The sequence below is a fragment of the Stomoxys calcitrans genome, chromosome 2 (genome assembly GCF_963082655.1).
Source record: "Stomoxys calcitrans chromosome 2, idStoCalc2.1, whole genome shotgun sequence".
Taxonomy (NCBI): Eukaryota; Metazoa; Arthropoda; class Insecta; order Diptera; family Muscidae; genus Stomoxys; species Stomoxys calcitrans.
In genome coordinates, this window is record NC_081553.1 from 109,820,254 (window position 1) to 109,843,446 (window position 23,193).

The 23,193-nt window shown below is 38.8% G+C and overlaps 1 protein-coding gene across 1 annotated transcript; it reads left to right on the plus strand.

Moving 5' to 3' along the window:
- Nucleotides 1–1,021: 1,021 nt before the first annotated feature.
- Nucleotides 1,022–22,865, plus strand: LOC106082793 (peroxisomal membrane protein 11C). Its single transcript, XM_013245525.2, has 5 exons — nt 1,022–1,243; nt 22,002–22,184; nt 22,251–22,432; nt 22,499–22,555; nt 22,618–22,865. Exons 1-5 carry the CDS (start codon nt 1,178–1,180, stop codon nt 22,841–22,843), a joined length of 714 nt encoding a protein of 237 aa, XP_013100979.1. The 5' UTR covers nt 1,022–1,177; the 3' UTR covers nt 22,844–22,865.
- Nucleotides 22,866–23,193: the final 328 nt, after the last annotated feature.

Below are 23,193 nucleotides of genomic sequence, written 5' to 3' on the forward strand. Positions count from 1 at the left end.
CCTTGGGGCTGAGGAAACCTGACCTTAGGCTACCTAAAGAGGCAAACTGTATTTTACGGGGTTGTTCGTAAAAAAAATCTAATTGTTTTCATACCCTCTAATTTTTACCCCAGGAACCAAAATATGAATTCAGTTATTGGGTCTCGGGCCCGTAGATTTGGAAAATTCATACCGAAATATTACTTGGGGGATCAATATTTTCCAAATTTGAGGCCTCCAAATCATTAGAATCCGGACCTGCATTGGATTCTTCTTCTACCTTCTCTACATCTGGAGGAGGGTGCAAGGAATCACCCGGCTATTCGTCATAATTCTATAAAAGGATCCATTTATGGGCATTGCACCAAATAACTACCGTAGCGCAGAGGTTAGCATGTCCACCTATGACGCTGAACGCCTGGGTTCGAATCCTGGCGAGACCATCAGAAAAAATTTTCAGCGGTGGTTTTCCCCTCCTAATGCTGGCAACATTTATGAGGGACTATGCCATGTAAAACTTCTCTTCAAAGAGGTGTAATCTACTAATCAATACCTTTAATTTGATACCCATATTGCCTAGGTTGGATTATTTCCCCCCAAGGGGGGTTTTGGCCCCTAGGGGGTCCACGCGACCGAGCCTCAAGAACGGACTTCATATTCGGGTTCCTGGGGTCAAATTGAAGTTTAACAATTATTGGTGCTGCCATTTCTAACAACATTTCAGAACTCCGAAGGGAGTACCCTGCTTCATGCAAAATACCAATGGACTATTTATACATGCTATTGTGAATTATTCAGAGCAAGGTTATACCGCTAGGCTATGTAGTGTTTCTGGCTAGCACGGATTGAAGCTAAAAGAAAGCTGAATTTTTTCTCATTTTCATTTAATTCAATTAATTAAATTTAAACGACTAACTGCATATGTACGGGTATTTACTCAATTGTTCAAAGTGATTTCTGTGGCAGTTAAAACCAAATTCCACCAGCAACAATGGCATCACTTCTCACAGCTGATGAGGGAATTGCTGTTTTTGTCTCTTTGTTTTTTTTAGTTGTTGAGTAGTTCAGAAATTCCATAGCGGGTAGTATTGTTATACGGGAAAACGGAAATACGGAGCACAAATTTTTTAAAAAAAAATTTTACATTCGATTTGTTTAAAGAAAAGCTACATAAAACGCATTACGGCGCATACACAAAATGCCACATGAAAAATATTTAAATGAATTCTGTGATATTATTGATACCTATGGAGGACGTGATAAGGTAAAGTGCATTGAATGATTAGCGAAGATTAAACAAAGCCAGCCCTTTGCACCTCTACACCGATGTAAAGTGAAATGAAAAATTAACGACATTGTTCCGCACCGTTGCTATTGCAACTAAAAAAAGCAATTAAAATTAATTGAGCCCCATTCAAACAAAAAACATTAACAAAAGGTGATGTCCCAAAAATTCATGATCTCTTCCTTTTCCGAGGCTGGGTTGGAAGAGAGTTATTTTATGCAAAACAATACAATCTGCATTGTTGGCATTTGTGTGGTTATTAAACATTTACCAAGAAATCATTACCAGTTTTCTATTTGTCTCTCCGGTAGAGAGTGGTAAGTTGCTTAGCCATGGGCCTTTTATGTTATCCCATACTGAATCTGTCTGCCGAATGTGACTTATAATGCAAATACCAACAGGTTTATTTTGATTGAATTGGTCTAGGCGTGTTGTTGTTCTTTTAATATTTTATTGCTGCTTTGTTTTTATTTTTGGATTCTTGTTGTTGTTGCTGTTGTTTGTTAACATTAAACTAAACCTCTGTGATCGAATTGCTTGTTGATTATTGGTTATAATTTTTTTTTTTGAGATTGGTGAAACTGAAAGTATAGCAACAAAAGGAGAGCAACAACAAATTGTACACTTTCTGGTTAGACTAGAAATGGACCTTGGAATCTCTTGAGTCGCAGGGTAAACATATTCCGCCAAAAAAAAAGTAATTTCAACAGTAACATGTATGGGTTGATGAGAATAGCCTTTCCAAAGGCTGCATTCTGAAAATTTATGTGGAACAATTTAAACAGGTGAGGCGTATACTTCGCATGGTTTCAATATGTTAATGATGATTAATTCAACAATTTTTAATGATACTTAGGATTTTAATTGGATACATAGAACCCGATTTGCCTTTGCTACTCACATTCAACGTTCCGCCTAGGGGTGTGCTCGTTATAGAGCCTGTATGTCATTGCAATAAACCTATGAGAAAATGAACAAATGTTGAGGATTGAGGATTTATTCTCATTGAAACATACGTAGTATACTTGAGACGTTTTTGCTGTTGCTGGAAATTCTATATAGTGGCTACCAAATTCGCACTCGAACACAGCTTGTCATAGTTTTAAACCTAGAAGGGAAAGGCCAAGAACTCTCATCTAAAAACTTGGTGTCCGAAATAGAGGAAAAGTCGAGGCGCCTCAAAATCTTCTTTTTTTATACCCTCCACCATAGGATGAGGGGTATACTAATTCCGTCATTCGGTTTGTAACTACTTGAAATATTCGTCTGAGACCCCATTTTATGTCGATCTAGCCATGTCCGTCCGTCTATCCGTCCGTCTGTCCGTCCGTCTGTCTGTTGAAAGCACGCTAACTTCCGAAGGAGTAAAGCTAGCCGCTTGAAATTTTGCACAAATACTTCTTATTAGTGTAGGTCGGTTGGTATTGTAAATGGGCCATATCGGTCCATGTTTTGATATAGCTGCCATATAAACCGATCTTGGGTCTTGACTTCTTGAGCTTCTAGAAGTCGAAATTCTTATCCGATTTGAATGAAAGTATGGTTCAAATCGGTTCATAATCTGTCATATAAACCGATCTTGGATCTTGACTTCTTGAGCCTCCAGAGGGCGCAATTCTTATCCGATTTGGCTGAAATTTTGCATGAGGTGTTTTGTTATGACTTCCTATGACTGTGCTAAGTATGGCGTAAATCGGTTCATAACCTGATATAGCTGCCATATAAACCGATCTGGGATCTTGACTTCTTGAACCTCTAGAGGGCGCGATTCTCATCCGATTTGGCTGAAACGGCTTCTCTCATGACCTTCAACATACGTGTGCAATATGGTCTGAATCGATCAATAGCTTGATACAGCTCCCATATAAACCTATCTCCCGATTTTGCTTCTTGAGCCCCTACAAGGCGCAATTCTTATCCGAATGAACTGAAATATTACACAATGACTTCCACAATGTATAGCATTCATTTATGGTCCGAATCGGACTATAACTTGATATAGCTTCAATAGCATAACAGTTCTTATTCAATATTCTATGTTTGTCTAAAAAGAGATACCGCGCATAGAACTCGACAAATGCGATCAATGGTGGAGGGTATATAAGATTCGGCCCGGCCGAATTTAGCACGCTCTTACTTGTTTTTGGTTCAGCTATAGGATTAAACAACTTGTAACAGCCAACTCAGAAAATAGTTTTTAACAGAATATTTAAGGAGCCAAGATCATTGTAAGTACATTTATAAATTATTTTATTCTCGGATTATCCAGACTCGGCTATAATCTATAACCAGTAAGGAAGGGCAAAAGTCGGGCGGTGCCGACTGTAGAATACCCTACACCTACCATATAAGTACAATATGGGAGCTATATCCAATTCTGAAGCAATGTTGATGGACTTCGGCAGATGTTTTTGGATGGGTTATCAAACAATCCGTATCAAATTTTGTTCAATGTTCAAACTGTAATAACTACGGTTCACAAATAAAAACATTATGGCAAATTACCCAAAATCTGACAAACATATATATGGGAGCTATATCTTATTCCAAACCGATTTCCAGCATACTTCTCAGATAATGTAGTAGTCGTCGAGGAAAGCGTTGTGCAAAATTTCGGCAAGACTTGTAAAACAATGCGCTTGCTTTATTGCAATATTACTACAAATCGGACGAACATATATGTGGGAGCTATATCTAAATCTGAACCGATTTCGACCAAACATTATAGACATTGTGGAAGTCGTCGAGGAAAGCGTTGGGAAGATTGGTTAATATATGCGCTTGCAGGGGCTCTAGGAGTGAAAATCGGGCGAGGCAATCGGGAACAAATGACCATTTTATTGCATTATTAATGCAAATCGGACGAACATATATATGGGAGCAATATCCAAATCTAAACCGATTTTTTCCAATTTTAATAGGCTTTGACTCTAGGCCGCAAAACATGCCTGTACCAAATTTTAAAACGATCGGATGAAAATTGCGACCTGTACTTTGTACACTATTAACATGGACAGACAGACAAACAGACAGACGGACAGACAGACAGACGGACAGACAGACAGACAGACAGACGGACAGACAGACGGACAGACAGACGGACAGATAGACGGACAGACAGACAGACGGACAGACAGACGGACAGACAGACGGACAGACAGACGGGCAGACAGACGGACAAACAGACAGACAGACGGACAGATAGACGTACAGACAGAAGGACAAACAGACAGACAGACAGGCGGACAGACAGACGGACAGATAGACGTACAGCCAGACGGACGTAGCTAAATCGAATCTGAAAGTGATTCTGAGTCAATCGGTATACTCATCAATCTCTCTTCCTTCTGGGTGTTACAAACAAATGCCCTAAGTTATTATACCCTGTACCACAGTAGTGGTGTAGGGTATAAATATACACACGTTTTGCGCTAAATTTATTCGCTCTTGGAATAGTTCATACAATTGGATATTGTCCGGCTGCAGACCATTGGGTAATCTGTGCTTAGCTTTGTAATAGCATTTGACTGGTCTCCTAGATCGCAATTTCGTTTGGCACCAACCAAGCTCATCGGTAGGATTTGTCAAAAAGATGTGCTTTTAGGCTGAAAGTATGCTCTTAAGAGTATTTCCTTTTGTAGCGCAGGAGGGGAGAAATTTAATCGACTTTATATATTTCTACCAAAACACGTTTTCTGCCCGGCACGGGATAGCTGTGAGCACCACATAGGCTGGAACATTGAGGTCCGAGCAATGTGGTGTTCATTGCTGTCACCAGAAGCCTAGCTGGGAGCTACAGGTTGCAGATAGTGGAATGCTCCATACGGAGTAGCTGCAACGGCAGTCGCAGACAGTCAGCGGTATCTAGCGGAGAGTCTTAGTTAGAGGCCAAGCGGCACAGGCTCTTGCACAAATACTGAGTGGCTATGAGGCTTGATATGACAAGGCGGGTTATTGACGCCTTTAAATAACCAATGACCACACTGTTCCTGCGGTGATCGGTCCTTTGGTCCGGAATGAGTTTGCTCACTTACAGGACTCTGCCTTTAAGCTAGGCTATTTCGATGCGCATGTACCCAGCTAACAAAGTTTTCCGATTTCGGTCCGACAATCCGATGAATCATCCGATATCGGATCCGATGTCTTACCGACATCGTAACTTAGATGTCAGAACAGAAAAACAAATTCCCTCAGACTTGTCGATCCGATTTCTTTCCGGATCTGGTAAGAATTGTCGTATTTTTCGTTCGACTATATGCGAACATGTCGGACGTCAGACAAAGTCGGATCCTATTGTTAGCTGTAGAAATATATGATTGGTTGTTGTTGTTGTAGACACAATTGCATGTAGAGGTAGCGACCCTGGTCAAGTTTCATATCTGAACAATGTCATTCCGGTCCATAGAACCGATCGCCGTGGATAAGTCATGGCTAGTGATGATTATTTAAAGGTGCCTAGACGTCGCCTTGTCGTCAGGACCATCACAGTAACTCAGTATTAAAGCCAGAGCCGGTGCCACCCGACCTCTCACGGAGAGATCGGGTGGCAGCGATATCGATTGCAGTCGTAAGCAATCGATATCGCTGATTGCTTACGACTGCAATTGCAGCTGCTCCGTATACGAAGCATTTCACTACCCGCAAACTCATTCCGGTCCATAAAACCGATCGCCGTGGATAAGTTATGGCTATTGATGATTATTTAAAGGCGTCTAGACCTCGCCTTGTCATTAGGACCATCACAGTAACTCAGTATTAAAGCCAGAGCCGGTGCCGCCCGACCTCTCACGGAGATTCTCCACTCGATATCGCTGATTGCTTACGACTGCAATTGCAGCTACTCCGTATACGAAGCATTCCACTAACCGCAAACTCATTCCGGTCCATGAGCAAACTCATTCCGGTCCATTGAACCGATCGCCGTGGATAAGTTATGGCTATTGATGATTATTTAAAGGCTTCTAGACCTCGCCTTGTCATCAGGACCATCACAGTAACTCAGTATTTACCCAAGAGCTGGTGCTGTACAACCTCTCACGGAGATTTTCCACTCGATATCGCTGATTGCTCACAGCTAAACTTCTCTCAATCGCAGCTACTCCGTATACGAAGCATTCCACTACCCGCAACCTGTGGAAGCCGCCACAAGAGAGGTTCTTTGATATTTTAACTGGGGAACATGCATGAGCAAGCGTCATTTTGCAAAGTTGTATCCATTTATCAGCAATACCAAACTCCGACATGGCTTGTAACACTTTTGAAAGTCTAGGGCTGAATAAATTCATTTTTTAGCCGACGTAAACATGGTAAGTGCCGAACTTTCTCCCTTTGTTCGATCGAACGAACACAAGTATATCTAGTATGAAATATTTTTGTACAGTCAATCCCATGGCAGGCTTTCAGATGGGGTCCTTCATCGGGAAGGGTGTACAACACACTGCTACAAAAACAACAATCCGGCACGGGATAGCTGTGAGCACCACACAGCCTGGAACATTGAGGTCCGATCTGTGTGGTGTTCATTAATGTCACGAGAAGTTTAGCTGTGAGCTACCGGGCGCCTTCACAGGTTGCAGATAGTGGAATGCTCCATACGGAGTAGCTGTAACGGCAGTCGCGGACAATCAGCGGTATCGAGGGGAGAGTCTCAGTGAGAGGCCGTGCGGCACTGGCTCTTGCACAAATACTGAGTGCCTATGATTCTCGATATGACAAGGAGGGTTATTGGCTCTTTTAAATAACCAATGGTCACCCTGTTCAAATCGATCCATAACCTGATATAGCTGCCATATAAACCGATCTTGGATTTTGACTTCTTGAGCCGCTAGAGGGCGCAATTCTCATCCGATTTGGCTGAAATTTTGCATGAAGTAATTTGTTATGACATCCAACAACTGCGCATTGTATGGTTCAAATCGGTCGATAACCTGATATAGCTGACATATAAACCGATCTTGGATTTTGACTTCTAGAGCCGCTAGAGGGCGCAATTCTCATTCGATTTGGGTGAAATTTTGTACAACGGCTTCTCCCAACATACATGTTCAATATGGTTTTAATCGATCTATAGTCTGATACAGCTCCCATATAAACCGATCTCCCGATTATGCTTCGTGAGCCCCTACAAGGCGCATTTTTTATCCGAATGGACTGAAATATTACCCAATGAACTCTACTATGGTCTTCAACATTCAATTCACTTATGGTCCGAATCGGAGTATAACTAGATATTTCTTCAATAGCATAGCAATACTTATCCATCATTCCTTGTTTGGTAAAAACAGATACCGCACAAAGAACGCGACAAATGCGATCCATGGTGGAGGGTATATAAGATTCAGCCCGGCCGTACTTAGCACGCTCTTACATGTTATTGCCTAGAAAATCTATGAATTTAAAATATAACCCCAATGTATCTGATGCTTTCCTGCAAATGGGTTTTCTTTGTTGTTGTTGTTTTAGCAATGTGTTGTATACTGAGACGGCAGTCCTTGTCGATGAAGGACTCCATTGGCCCAATCAGGTACGTACAACCGGCTGCCATGGATTTTTCTTTCCCACAAATATGAAGTAAGCAAGAAATTTAGCATTGAAAAACAACAACAATAGTGTCCATACCTGTAAATAGTATTTAGTATACCACAGTGTATTTTTATACCCTCCACCATAGGATGGGGGTATATTAATTTCGTTATTCTATTTGTAACACCTCGAAATATGGGTCTGAGACCCCATAAAGTTTATATATTCTTGATTGTCATGTCATTTTAAGTCGATCTAGCCATGTCCGTCCGTCCGTCTGTCTGTCGAAAGACCGCTAACTTTTGAAGGAGTAAAGTTAGCTGCTTGAAATTTTGCACAAATACTTTTTATTAGAGTAGGTAGATTGGGATTATAAATGGGTCAAATCGATCCATGTTTTGATATAGCTGCCATATAAACCGATCTTGGGTCTTGACTTCTTAAGCCTCCAGAGGGCGCAATTCTCGTCCGATTTGAGTGAAATTTTGCACGTAGCGTTTCGGTATCACTTCCAACAACTGTGTTAAGTTTTTTTTTTTTTTTTTTTTTATTTCATATTAGATAAACAAATTGATATTAGATAAACAAATTTTACATTGCATTATAAATTACGTCCCACGAAGCATTAAATAGCTTGTTTGTGAGAATAAGTTAAAATCTGTGATGTTATTACATAGGTTGGCCAAATTGCCTGTATACTTCATTGTTTTTGGTTAATTATTTAAGTAATATTCTTTGATTAATTTGGTTTTAATATTGTAATTTCTTTCCTTGGTTATATTTGTTGGAATTTCGTTGATGATAGTAGGTAGTGTCACAGATAGTGAGTATTTGCCATAATCGTTCTTGAATTTCGGCACCATATATTTGCCTTCGATTTTTCTTCGTGTATTTTGGTTGTGATTTATTTTCTTCGCTAAACTGCCATCATCCATGAATTCTCTAACTACAGTGATGCAATAGATTTCCTTTATATTTAGTATTCTCAGATTTTGAAAGATTGGCTTTATTGAGTTTGTATTTATTTGTTGTGTTTTGTTTTGCATTTTTTTGTTTATGAGTTTCACTATCCGGGTTTGCGCTGTTTGAATGAGCCTGCAACATCTCGCATTCCCCCATGCTGTGACCCCATGACGAAGATGTGACTCGACTAATGAAAAAAAGGCCTGTTTTATCACATGATATGGAGCACAGTTACCGAGATGATATAGTGCGTAGGCTGATTGTCGTAGTTTCTTTTGCAGATGCTGTATATGTACTTTCCATTTAAAACCGTCGTCCAAATGAACTCCAAGGTATTTATAGGTTTCCACTAGCTCGAGTTCTGTACTGCATTTGCCATTGCACTTGTCATGTAAGCTAACTGCATTGCAATTTTTATGTAGACATTCTGTGTCGTGATATATGATATGAATATTTGATTTTGGTATACTTTTTGGTCTGATGTGCATTACTTTGGTTTTAGATGAGTTTATGATTAAGCCGCTATCGTGACACCATCTAGTGATTATATCCAGCTCGTTTTGCAGCGTTTTTATTGCAGTATTCAATGACTTGTTGCATACTACAATGGCTGTATCGTCTGCGTATGTGAACGCGGTGCTGTTTTTAAGTTGACGTACCATCTCATTTGAGTAGATGATGTACAGGATTGGACCAAGTTTCGAACCTTGTGGTACACCGTATGGAGCATTCAACATACTACTGCTTGTGTTACTTATTTTAACACAAAACGATCTGGATAAGAGGTAGTCTGCAAACCACCTTAATGTGAGTCCTCTGATACCGCTCCTTTCGAGCATTTCTATCAATTTATCATGAGGCAATGTGTCAAAGGCCTTGCTAAAGTCGATGAATAACGCTAAGCAATTGTTGTTTTGGTCCAGTGATTCATTGATGTGATTAGAGAAGTAACCCAGGAGTTGGTTTATATTTTTTCCTTTTTGGAACCCATACTGCTGTTTGTTTATGATGTTGTATTTGTTTAGTCTTCTTACAATGATTTCCTCTAATACTTTTTCAACGACTGGTAGAATAGCTATCGGTCGATAGTTATTGTAATCTGTTTTTTCGCCGCTCTTAAAAATTGGTCTTATAATGGATTGTTTCATTATATTTGGTATGGACGATTCACTAATACTTCCATTAATAAGTTTTGTTATTATTGGTGTTAACAAATTGGCATGGTTTTTTAAGTCCACTGCTCGTATATTATCTATTCCTGCACTTTTTCTTATATTCAAGGTCTTCAGTATGTTATTAATTTCTTCTTCAGTCGCGTATTCTATATAAAGTGAGTTTTTGATTATATTTTCCGCGTTTGCATTTAATGTGGTTATTGAGCATGAGTGTACTATTTTTAGAACATTTTCATTGAATTTTAGGGCAAAGTTTTCGGTTATATCTTTTAGTGATTCATCTTTAAAGTTTCTTTTTATTGTATCATTTAAGTTTTCCGTCTTCTTACCGGTGATTTTATTGATGATTTGCCAAGTACCTCGTATATTGTTTCGATTTATTAAAAATTGGCGATAATAATAATCATTTTTAGCTTTGGTTATTGTTTTATTTAGTTTATTATTGAAATTTTTGTATATTTTTTCGTTTATTTTGTTGTTTTTGTTTTTTGTCCATTTTTTATATAAATGGTTTTTTATGCTACAACATTTTAATATATGCTCATTGAGCCAAGGGTGTGGATTTCTTTTTTTATTTTTTTTTTGTTGGCTTGTTGAATTTGTATAGATATCATTGAATGTTTTGTAGATATTGTTGAACAGTTCATTTGTATTATTGGATGACATGATTATTCGTTCCCAGTCTGTGTCATTTATTTGTTGGTTGACTTTGGAGATGTTAATCGTAGAAGTTTCGTTTGTCTGTCTGTCTTGTGTGTGATTCAATGACGATTTTGTTTCGTCAACGCTTCCAAATATTGCAAAATGATCCGATATATCTATTCTAATTATTGCTGCATAAGCTTGAACAAATTGTTTATCCCACCTTGCGAATAAATGGTCAATACATGTCATTGATTGATTGCTATTGTCTTCTCTGGTAGCTTCATTTATCATACACTGTAAGCCATAGGATGATAGGATATTTAAGTAGTTGCTTGTAGTATTATTGTTTTTCTTTATATCAATATTTACATCACCCGTAATTATTAATTTATTCTGTCTATTAATTCCATATAAGAGTTTTTCTAATTCTTGTAAAAATGTTTTAACCTTCTTATTAGGTGGCCGATATATTGGTATGATTGTGGTTTTATTATTCTTTGTTGTTGTAATATTAATTTGTGTTACTTCTGCCGATTCCATTTTGATTTGTATTTCTTTATATAGTATATCACTTCGTATATATATTGCAGTTCCACCACCTTTTCCTTCCCTGTTTCGGAATATTGCATTGAAACCATCGATTAAATAATATTGATTTTCATCATCACAAATATTTGTTTCAGTTAATATTATTATTTGAACTTTATTGATTATTTTCCATATATTGGTTATGAAAGCCAGAAAGTTTTTCCTTAATGACCTAATATTTAGATGTATCAACGACATACTATAATTCAGATATTTCGTGTCCATGTCGTTAAAACTATTTAATATTTCCTCAGTATAATTCATTTCAATTTCTTTATAATTTCAGATATATTTATTTCAAGATTTTATTTATTAGTGCTTTGTTGTGGCTAGGGTTGTTACTAGTCTCTGTAGATAGTCTTTTATTTTTTTGTTTAAATTTGGAAGCTTTTTCTTTTATAAACTTTACGATATATACACATATGTTTTTACTTTAATTTGCCGCAGTTATATTTTCAATATCGGATGTATTTTTTATTATAGTGAAGGAGGAATTTTCATTTTTACGAGCATAGATATTCCCATTTTTTACCCACACATAATTCCATTTAGATTCTTTGGCTTTCATTTTCGCCAGCCACAAGAGTCGTTTATTATGCTCAGTTAGTTCATCATTTACATAGTAAATGGTGTTGTTTTCCTCATCTCGTGTTTTTATTTCCACCCTATGTCTCTTAATTTTGCTCATAATTAAAATTTTTTTACTAAGAGTTGTAAATTCCACAACTATTTTATTTTTTCTCCTTATTTTATATGCTCTGTTTATGTCAGTGTTGTTTATAGCAACTCCTATGTTTTCACTGATTTGTTTTAACACCTCACTCACTCCTAAGTTCTCATTGCAAACATTGCCGACTTCGATATTTTTTTCTAATGCTTTCTGCTCTAACTTCTCTACTCTTTCATTAAGCTCTTTTATTTTTTCGCTCTTCTCTTGGTATGATTCAAATTGGTTCATAATCTGATATAGCTGTCATATAAACCGATCTTGGGTCTTGACTTCTTGAGCCAATAGAGCGCGAAATTATCATCCGATTTGGCTGAAATTTTGCATGAGGTGTTTTGTTATGACTTCCAATAACTGCGTTGAGTGTGGCGCAAATCGGTATATAACCTGATATATCTGCCATACAAACCGATCTATGATCTTGACTTCTTGAGCCTCTAGAGGGCGCAATTGTCATCCGATTTGGCAGAAATTTTGTACAACGACTTCTCTGACTGACATGACATGACTCTCAACATACGTTTCTAATATGGTCTGAATCGATTTAAAGCTTGATATAGCTCCCATATAAACCTATCTCCCGATTTTGCTACTTGAGCCCCTACAAGGCGCAGTATTTATCCAAATGAACTGAAATATTACACAATGACTTCTACAATGTTCAGCATTCATTTATGGTCCGAATCGGATTATAACTTGATATAGCTCCAATGCCATACCAGTTCTTATTCAATATTCTTTGTTTGCCTAGAAAGAGATACCGCGCATAGAACTCGACACATGCGATCCATGGTGGAGGGTATATAAGATTCGGCACAGGCGAACTTAGCACTCTCTTACTTGTTTACTTAAACAAAGTACAATATTGCATGTCAATATTTGTCATATACAAGTATGACTTTATCAATGTCAATATCAACATAGTCATAGCCAACTAATTAATGCAAACTTTTGTTGATTCTTCCATTTTTGAATATTAAATTATAATCCGTTTTCCAAAAGTGCCCCCTAGTGTTGGTGAGCATAAACTTTGTCCATCTAAGCAATAAGAAATTTTATATTCTATGTATAAGTAATTAATTCGCGTGACTCTCGTTGCTTTTAGTTAGCTGCTAAAGTTGCTGTTTTTTTACACCCATCATCATAGGATGGGGGTATAATCAAGTTTGTCATTACGTTTATACCAACTCTTGTTACACCTATTGGTTATATATTCGTAATTGTCATGAAATCTATAGTTGCCTTAGCTATGTGTGTCCGTCCGTCAGAGGTGACTATTACTCTACAATATGTTTACTTTATTTTACTTTTTTATACCCTCCACCATAGGATGGGGGTATACTAATTTCGTCATTCTGTTTGTAACACCTCGAAAGATTCGTCTGAGACCCATAAAGTATATGTATTCTTGATCGCCGTGACATTTTATGTCGATCTAGACATGTCCGTCCGTCTGTCTGTCGAAAGCACGCTAACTTTCGAAGCAGTAAAGCTGGCTTGAAATTTTTCACAAATACTTCTTATTAGTGTAGGTCGGTTGGAATTATAAATGGGCCATATCGGTCCATGTTTTGATATAGCTGCCATATAAACCGATCTGGGGTCTTGACTTCTAGAGGGCGCAATTCTCATCCGATTGGAATGAAATTTTGCTCGACGTGTTTTGATATGATATCCAACAACTATGGCAAGTATGGTTCAAATCGGTCCATAACCTGCCGATCTTGGGTCTTGACTTCTTGAGCCTCTAGAGGGCGCAATTCTTATCCGATTGGAATGAAATTTCGCAGGACGTGTTTTGCTATGACTTCCAACAACTGTGCTAAGTTATGTTCAAATCGATCAATAACCTGATATAGCTGCCATATAAATCGATCTTAAATCTTGACTTCTTGAGCCACTAGAGGGCGCAATTCCTATTCGATTTGAATGAACATTTGCACGAAGTATCTTTTTATGATATCCAACAACTGTGCCAAGTATGGTTCAAATCGGCCCATAACCTGATATAGCTGTCACATAAACCGATCTGGGGACTTGACTTCTTGAGCTTCTAGAGGGCGCAATTCCTATCCGATTTGGCTGAAATTTTGCATGACGTAGTTTATTCTTACTTTCAACAACTGTGTCAAATAAGGTTCAAATCGGTTCATAACCTGATATAGCTGCCATCGAAACCGACCTGGGATCTTGATTTCTTAAGCCTCTCGCAATTATTGAGTTGCCCAAAAAGAAATTGCGGATTTTTTAAAAGAAAGTAAATGCATTTTTAATAAAACTTTGAATGAACTTTAATCAAATATACTTTTTTTATACTTTTTTTCTAAAGCAAGCTAAAAGTAACAGCTGATAACTGACAGAAGAAAGAATGCAATTACAGAGTCACAAGCTGTGAAAAAATTTGTTAACGCCGACTATATGAAAAATCCGCAATTACTTTTTTGGCAACCCAATATTATTAGATTTGCCTGAAAATTTGTACGACGGATCCTCTCATGACCATCAACATTCGTGTTTATTATGGTCTTCTTGAGCCTCCAAAGGGCGCAATTCTTATTCGAATTGGCTGACATTTTACACAGGTCTATAATTTAATTGTGGTTCGAACCGGACCATATCTTGATATCGCTCTAATAGCAGACAAATGCGATCGATGGTGGAGGCCGAACTTAGCACGCTTTTACTTGTTTTCAGCTCTAAAGCTGGGATTTATGAAATGGGTCTGAAACAGGACGCTTACCATTGGCGCTAGTGTACGTGGTGGATCTCGGGCTAATGCCTGGATTTCGGGTTAATCTGTATGGATACTACCCGATCACGGTGTCAAATTCAGACTCCGGATAGAAACACTTTGTAAGCCATTTGTCTTTGGGTTCACCATAAAGATGCAACCGTAGCAGAAATCTAATGCAACATTCTGCTCTCCTCTTTTCCCTTAATATTCTTGCACACTTCGACAAATCTTTTCTTAAAATAACACGCGCAATCTACAAGAATAACAATCTTATCATTGTAAGATAAAAAAACTCATTGCTTATATCAAAAGCAATAAAATTTTGCTTATGCGGATTTGTTGTAATTGCGATTCATCAGCTTATTGTCCAATGCACTTTTAAGATTCTCTAAAACGATTGTAGCAGTAGCAAAAAAAGAAAGAATTGCAAAAAAATAAAACTAAAACAAACTCAATTCAAATACATTGATGGTTTTTTGATGTCTTTCTTATATCAGCGATGTTATTTCACTTTTTTTTTATTGTTCGCAATCGTCAATAGACAGAGCACCATGTGCTATTCAATAACGTTGGGTTCAACTCCCCCCACCCCATTTCACTGTCTATCGATTGCCAAACGTGTCTGTTGCATGTAAATGCTGGGAATATTTTTTAAATTGATAACGGAAAGAAAATTGAGGAAAAAAACTGAACAAGGTGTGGGTGCTGCTAATTGTTTGCTATTTAATATCACTTTGTGTTAGACACACAAGTAAGTCATTTTGTGATGGAGTACAATGAATTACTGTTTCCCCTCTTGAATACAACTCGTCAGTTTTTCGGGCAATTAAGCTTTCTTTCGAAGGAATTAAGCTATCCGCTCTAAGTTAAGAATTATAGTTTGTTTGGAATTATATGTGGGCGAAGTTTGGCCATAATCAGATAGGACAAGTAAAAACGAACTTAATAAAAGTTCGTCCGGACCGAACCCACCTCCATGTATTCTACTTAACCCACCTCCATTGTACTTTACGTACAAACTTTCTACCGAGCGCCAATTTATATGGGAATACATGAAAAAATACTAAATCAAGAAGTCAAGTCGAACGACCACTTAATATGGGAGCTATTTTAATTCCGTCAGACAGGCATACAGACATCAAGAATACCTATACATATATACTTTATAGGGTCGTAGATCAATATTTAAAAGTGTTGTGAACGGTATGATTTTGACTGACCTCCATCTTATTGTGGTGGGTATAAACATGTTTTTTTTATACCCACCACCAAAGGATGGTTATGAACTGATTTGAACCATACTTGGCACAGTTGTTGGATATCATAACAAAACACGTCGTGCAAAACTTCATTCCAATCGGATAAGAGGCTCAAGAAGTCAAGACTCTAGAGGCTCAAGAAGTCAAGACCCAAGATCGGTTTATATGGCAGCTATATCAGGTTATGAACCGATTTGAACCATACTTGGCGCAGTTGTTGGATATCATACCAAAACACGTCGTGCAAAATTTCAACCCAATCGGATAAGAATTGCGCACTCTAGAGACCCAAGAAGTCAAGACCCAAGTTCGGTTTATATGGCAGCTATATCAGGTTATGGACCGATTTGAACCATACTTGGCAAAGTTGTTGGACATCATAACAAAACACGTCGTAAAAATTTCATACCAATCGGCTAAAAATTGCACACTCTAGAGACCCAAGAAGTCAAGACCCAAGATCGGTTTATATGGCAGCTATATCAAAACATGGACCGATATGGCCCATTTACAATACCAACCGACCTCCACTAATAAGAAGTATTTGTGCAAAATTTCAAGCGGCTAGCTTTACTCCTTCGGAAGTTAGCGTGCTTTCGACGGACAGACCGACGGACGGACGGACAGACGGACGGACATGGCTAGATCGACATAAAATGTCGTGACGATCAAGAATATATATACTTTATGGGGTCTCAAACGAATATTTCGAGTAGTTACAAACAGAATGACGAAATTAGTATACCCCCCCTCCTATGGTAGAGTGTATAAAAATAGAGATATTGCGCTGAAACTTTGCACAGATTCTTTTTTTTGTCCATAAGCAGGTTAAGTTCGAAGATGGCCTATATCGGACTATATCTTGATATAGCCCCCATATAGACCGATCCGCCGATTTGGGGTCTAAGGCCCATAAAAGCCGCATTTATTATCCGATTTTGCGGAAATTTGGGACAGTAAGTTATGTTAGGCCCCTCGACATCTTTCTGCAAAATGGCACAGATCGATCCAGATTTGGATGTAGGTGCCATATAGACGGATCTCTCGATTTAAGGTTGTGAGCCCATAAAAGGCGCATTTATTGTCCGATTTTGCCATAATTTGGGACAGTGAGTTGTGTTAGGCCCTTCGACATCCTTCTTCAATTTGGCCCAGATCGGTCCAGATTTGGATATAACTGCCATAAAGACCGATCTCTCGATTTAAGGTTTTGGGTCCATAAAAGGCGCATTTATTGTCCGATGTCGACGAAATTTGGGACAGTGAGTTGTGTTAGGCCCTTCGACATCCGTGTTCAATTTGGCTCATATCGGTCCAGATTTGGATATAGCTGCCATATAGAGCGATCTTCCGATTTAAGGTTTTGGGGCCATAAATGGCGTATTTATCGTCCGAGTTTGCCATAATTTGGGACAGTGAGTTGTTTTAGGCCCTTCGATATCCTTCTTTAATTTGGCTCAGATCGGTCCAGATTTGGATATAGCTGTCACATAGAGCGATTAGCCGATTTAGGGTCTTCGGCCCATAAAAGCCACATTTATTATCCGATTTTGCTGAAATTTGGGACAGTAGGTTGTGTAAGGCCCCTCGACATCTTTCTGCAAAATGGCACAGATCGGTCTAGATTTGGATATAGCTGTCATATAGACCGATCTCTCGATTTAAGGTTTTGGGCCCATAAAAGGCGCGTTTATTGTCCGATGTCGACGAAATTTGGAACAGTGAGTTATGTTGAGTCCCTCGAGATACTTCCGCAATATTGCACAGATCGGTTCAGATTTGGATATAGCTGCCATATAGACCGATCTCTCGATTTGAGGTTGTGAGCCTATAAAAGGCGCATTTATTGTCCGATCTCGCCGAAATTTGGAACAGTGAGATTTGGATATTGCTGCCATATAGACCGATTTAAGGTTGTGAGCCCATAAAAGGCGCATTTATTGTCCAATGTCGTCGAAATTTGGGACAGTGAGTTCTGTTAGGACCTTCGACATCCTTCTTCAATTTGGCCCAGTTCGGTTCAGATTTAATGTCCGATGTCGCCGAAATTTGGGACTGTGAGTATCGTTGGATCCTTCGACATTATTCTTTAATATGACTTAGATCGTTTCAGATTTGGATATAGCTGCCATATAGACCGATCAGACGTTGACACAGACGTTGAAGGGCTCACTGTGTTAAATTTAAGCGAAAGCGGCCAATAAATGTAGTTTTTATGAGCCCAAGACCCTAAATCGGGAGATCGGTCTATAAGGGGTCTATATTAGATATAGACCGATTAGAACAACAGGCACCAAACACTATGGGACGTGTTTCGTCATTTGGTTAGAATAACTCATCGGCTATATTGGGTGTGGATGCTTCAAGGGCCATACATGGGTAGCTCGAACTCATACCGAATATACCGGGAAAACGTGTCTACGATGTAAGCACGACACTAACACAAGTCTGACACCTTTCACACTAGCTGTTCTTTTCCACTGCAAGTATTTTCTTTGTAGCGATAGACTTTTGAAGCCCCGTCCACCAGACAACAACACCACATAGCATTATAGGTCTGACAACTGCATGACACGCGGTCTAAACCCCCAACTTTTGTCAATGACTCTCTTTCAGGTGTATAGGGCAAGAGTTACCTTTCTGGCCCTTTCCAAAATGTTGGATTTGAAGTTCAATTTCCGCAAATGGAACATTCTCTTCTCCCAAGGAGACAGGTGGCACTGTAGGTATCTTGTATCTCCTGCTGAAGAGAACTACTTCTCCAGGGATCTTTGCCCTAGAATATATTTCTATAGACCTCTCAAGAGTCTTCAGCACAAAGGATGACGGACTAATAGAACGAAAATCTTTCGGCTTCGTGTGGTAGGGGTTTTCTTCTTTTGGAATGAAAATGACCTTCGTGTCTCTCCATCCCACAGGTATATATGACATGCTGGCGCAAGCAGAGTATATCTCCCTAAGCCAAGCAACCAGTCTTGTAATTCAACCGGTGATACATCATCAGCGCCTGGCGATTTAAGGAGTCGAAACTTCTTATCGTCCAAAGATTTTTCGGCTCAGACATAATTTCCCTAATAACTTTCGACGAATGCATACCACGTTGTCCGTTAGAGAATTTCCCGGGAAATGTGTATCAACGAGTAGTTCTAGAGTCTCCTCACTAGGCATTGTCCATACATTCTCTGACTTCTGAATATACCCCACCGTAATAGGTCTCGAGGACAGAATCTTCCTTCGCCTAGAGGCCTCACTTTACGGAGCTGCTGAGTTTGAACCAGGATTTGGTCTGAGCCTTTCTTAGCTCGGCCTTAGATTTTCTTTGCTCAGCCTTATAGTTGTCCCAATCGTATGGTGCTCTTGTGGCTCTCGCTCTCTTGAAGAGTTTTCTGCAGTCCGTCCTTAGACCAACCAGCTTTGGGGTCCACCATGGCGGTCGCTGTTTGCCCTTTGGCTTGGCACTAGAACATGCTGACACAAGCGAGTCATTTAGGGCCTTCGTGATCCGCTTGACCATTACGTCTATATCCTGCGCAGTTGCACTTCCTTTTGTGCTCTAGAAGGGATAGACGAGCAGAATTTGTGACGAAATTTATGCCAATCCGCCTTTCTTCTGTTTAGCCGAGGGACCACTTCTGCAATAGTTTCTCCAAAGCTGAAACTAATATAACGATGATCAGAGAAGCTGTGGTCATCCAAAATTCATTATTCTTGCGCTTATATCTCCCGATACAAAGGTAATATCTAGTAACTCCTGCCTATTTCTGGTAATAAAGTTCGGTTTATCCCCTTTATTACAAATCGCCAGATTGCAACTTGTAATATATTCGATAAGCATCTCACCCTTTCGTTGACATCCGAACTTCTCCATATCTGGTGATGGGCATTAGCTACAATGAGGCTCTTCTTCCTACAATGAGGCTCTTCCTTGCTACAATGAGGCTCTTCTTCCCCACAGAAGCGGCTTCAACCAGCAACTTTAGGCTAGGGAAGCCAGCCAGTAATGAGACTTATTTATTGCAAGGCTGGCTACTACTGAATCTTCAGTGCTTAGCGACGGAAGAAGAAAAACATTTAAACTACTCTTTGCAAGAATACAGGCTTTGTGTCTCCCATTCCCATAGGATGGGGGTATACTATTTTCGTCATTCCGTTTGTAACACCTCGAAATATTCGTCAAAGAACCATATAGTATATATATTCTTGATCGTCATGACATTTTAAGTCGATATAGCCATGTCCGCACGTCTGTCTGTCGAAGGCACGCTAACTTTACAAACACTTCTTATCAGTGTAGGTCGTTTGGGATTGTAAATGGGCCATATCGGTCCATATTTTGATATAGCTGCCATAAAACCGATCTTGGATCTTGACTTATTGAGCCACTAGAAGGCGCAGTTCTTATCCGATTTGGATGAAATTTGGCATAAGGAGTTTTATTATGACTTCCATCAACTGTGCTAAGTTTGGTTCAAATCGGTCTATAACCTGATATAGCTGCCATATAAACCGACCTTTGATCTAGACTACTTTAGCCTCTAGAGGGCGCAATTCCCATCAGATTTGGCTGAAATTTTGCATAAAAAATTTTGTTGTGACTTCCAACAACTGTGCTAAGTATGGTTTAAATCGGTCAATAACCTGCTATAGCTGCCATATAAACCGATCTTGGATCTTGACATCTTGAGCCACTAGAGGGCGCAATTCTCATCCGATTTGGCTGAAATTTTGCATGAAATATTTTGTTATGACTTCCAATAACTGTACTAAGTATGGTTCAAATCGGTTCATAACCTGATATAGCTGCCATATAAACCGACCTTTGATCCAGACTACTTTAGCCTCTAGAGGGCGCAATTCCCATCCGATTTGGCTGAAATTTTGCACGATGGATTTTGCTTTGATTTCCAACAACTATGCTAAGTTTGGTTTAAATCGGTCAATAACCTGATATAGCTGCCATTTAAACCAATCTGAGATCTTGACTTCTTAAGCCTCTTGAGGCCGCAGTTTTTATCTGATTTGGCTGAAATTTTGAACAACGGGAGAAGTCGTTGTACGTGTCCAATATGGTCTGAATCAATCAATAGCCTGATACAGCTCCCATATAAACCGATCACCCGATTATGCTTCTTGAGCCCCTAAAAGGCGCAATTCGTATTCGAATGGACTGAAATATTACCCAATGACTTCTACTCTGGTCTTCAATGTTCAATTTATTTATGGTTCGAATCGGACTATAACTTGATAAAGCTCCAATAGCATAACAATTCTTATCCATTGTTCTTTGTTTGCCTAGAAAGAGATACCGCGCAAAGAACTAGTCATATGCGATCCATGGTGGAGGGTATATAAGATTCGGCCCGGCCGAACTTAGCACACTCTTACTTGTTTCATTTAAAAAATTTTTGGAATTATATTTGTTGTTGTTGGAACATTGATTATTACTTTGCCTAGACTCCGATTTCGCAGCCCTGGTTGGAGAGTCAAAAAAATTCGGCCGGATTGAAAGAAGAAGTAGTCTCCGAAAAGTTGTTAAGTGTCGTTGTTTATTCTCTCTATGACATTTTGCAGAATTTAGCGTAGGGTGAAAATGTGGTCCTTGACTCTGAACGCCTGGGTTCAAATCCTGCCGCAAACATCAGAAAATTTTTTAGCGGTAGTTATCGCTTACTAATGCTGGCTACATTTGGGCTTCAATATGGGGTCCAAATGAACAAATTTGGGGCCTTTTCCCAGGCGGATTGCCCCACCCCAAAATAATGCCTCAAATGGACATGTACACCGAACGGAACAGTATGGGACTTAAACGGAAGGTTTTTGAGGGTATAATACGAAATTTATATAAAAATTTGTGTCAATTCGCCCAAGCCCAAAATTATGCTCTAAATGGACATGTTACCAAACGGGACAGTACGGGATTCTAATGAAATGTTTTTGAGAGATAAATACGTTTGTACCTTGTCAAACGGGAGCCGTAAACACTTAAGGGTGTAGAGAGTTTTTCAGGCTCACAAGCTAATCTTTGAACCACTCTGTCCACTTTAGATGTTGTCCAACCTTCCTGTCCAATTTAGAAGTTTTGTATGCCTTAAATATTTATTCATAAATCTCTTCTTCTTTTCAGGTTATGAAGGCACTTTGTTATGGTGCCAAATTAATAGCTGGATATTATGCTGATCGTCAGCCGGAATTAGCCAAACGTTATGCCATTGCCAGTTCCCGCATATCAGGAGCGAGAGCGACTTTGCGTCTAATAGATGATATACCTATGATTCAGTATGCCTTAGAGTATGGATTGGGAGGAGGGGTAAGTAGGAGGTGTGGCAAAAAAATCTAACTTTCATAATTTCTTGGTAATTATTCATTTTTGCAGGAATCTGATAGCATTATGGCCGTCTTGGGGGTAACAGCCAATGTGGTCGATTTGCTTTATTATCCTGTGGAAAAGATCTGTTGGTTAGCCGAGCACAAAATAGTTGATGTTAAGAATGCCGATTTTTGGGATAATGTCAACACAGTATTCTGGGTTGTAGGGGTCTACTTAAATTTAATGAGGTAAGCTTAAAGTAAGGTTTTTTAAATGTTTTTGTAGTAATACGAAGTTTTCTTCTCCCATTTCAGAAATATTCGCAGTTTTGGTTTAAATCAACAGAAAATAAATCGTCTAAAAACCCCCTCGTAAGTAATGCCAAAAAACCATATGTTTGGACTATACTCACTATGATTTTCTTTCTTTTTAGTCCCTCTAGCAACGATCCCGATATGGAGAAGACTTTAAAAAAGCATCGCTTAGATATGTTAACCCTGGTGCGGTTAACTCTCGACTTTTTACATGCCGGCAGTTATTTACCCAAAGGTTATTTGTGGGGTGGTAAACTGTCCACAATGCAAATTGGTGCTGTTGGTACAGCATCTGCAGCGATAGGAATTTATCAAATCTTTGCCAAACGGAGACTTAATAAATAGAAACGCACTTAAAAGACACGCATTTTTTAAACTTTTTTTTGTTGTTTAGCTAGTCGCAGAGATTTAAGATTGTGCTCGTTTTCTTGTTATCTATTGTTTGAGACTGTCAATTTGGGGTGTTTTGTGTTAACCGAAGTGATTGATGTTTGTAATTTTTGTTTACAAATGTTGACAATTATTATTCTGTGTTTAGTTAATAAGTCAAATTTGGTTTATTGAAATTTTGGAACGAAAATACGTATCAGCATCACCACATTGTGTAATAAAAAATAGGCGAAATATATTTTTACAAACTTATTAGTTTTATTTCGTAGTTTTGAAAGATATGATATGATGGATAATAAAGTCAA

Excerpts from the sequence above, each read along its gene's own strand:
- LOC106082793 (XM_013245525.2), top strand. The coding sequence starts at position 1,178 with ATGCCACATGAAAAATATTTAAATGAATTCTGTGATATTATTGATACC. Across the intron at positions 22,185-22,250 it reads AGTATGGATTGGGAGGAGGG|GAATCTGATAGCATTATGGC; the intron begins GTAAGTAGGAGG and ends TCATTTTTGCAG. Across the intron at positions 22,433-22,498 it reads GTCTACTTAAATTTAATGAG|AAATATTCGCAGTTTTGGTT; the intron begins GTAAGCTTAAAG and ends CTCCCATTTCAG.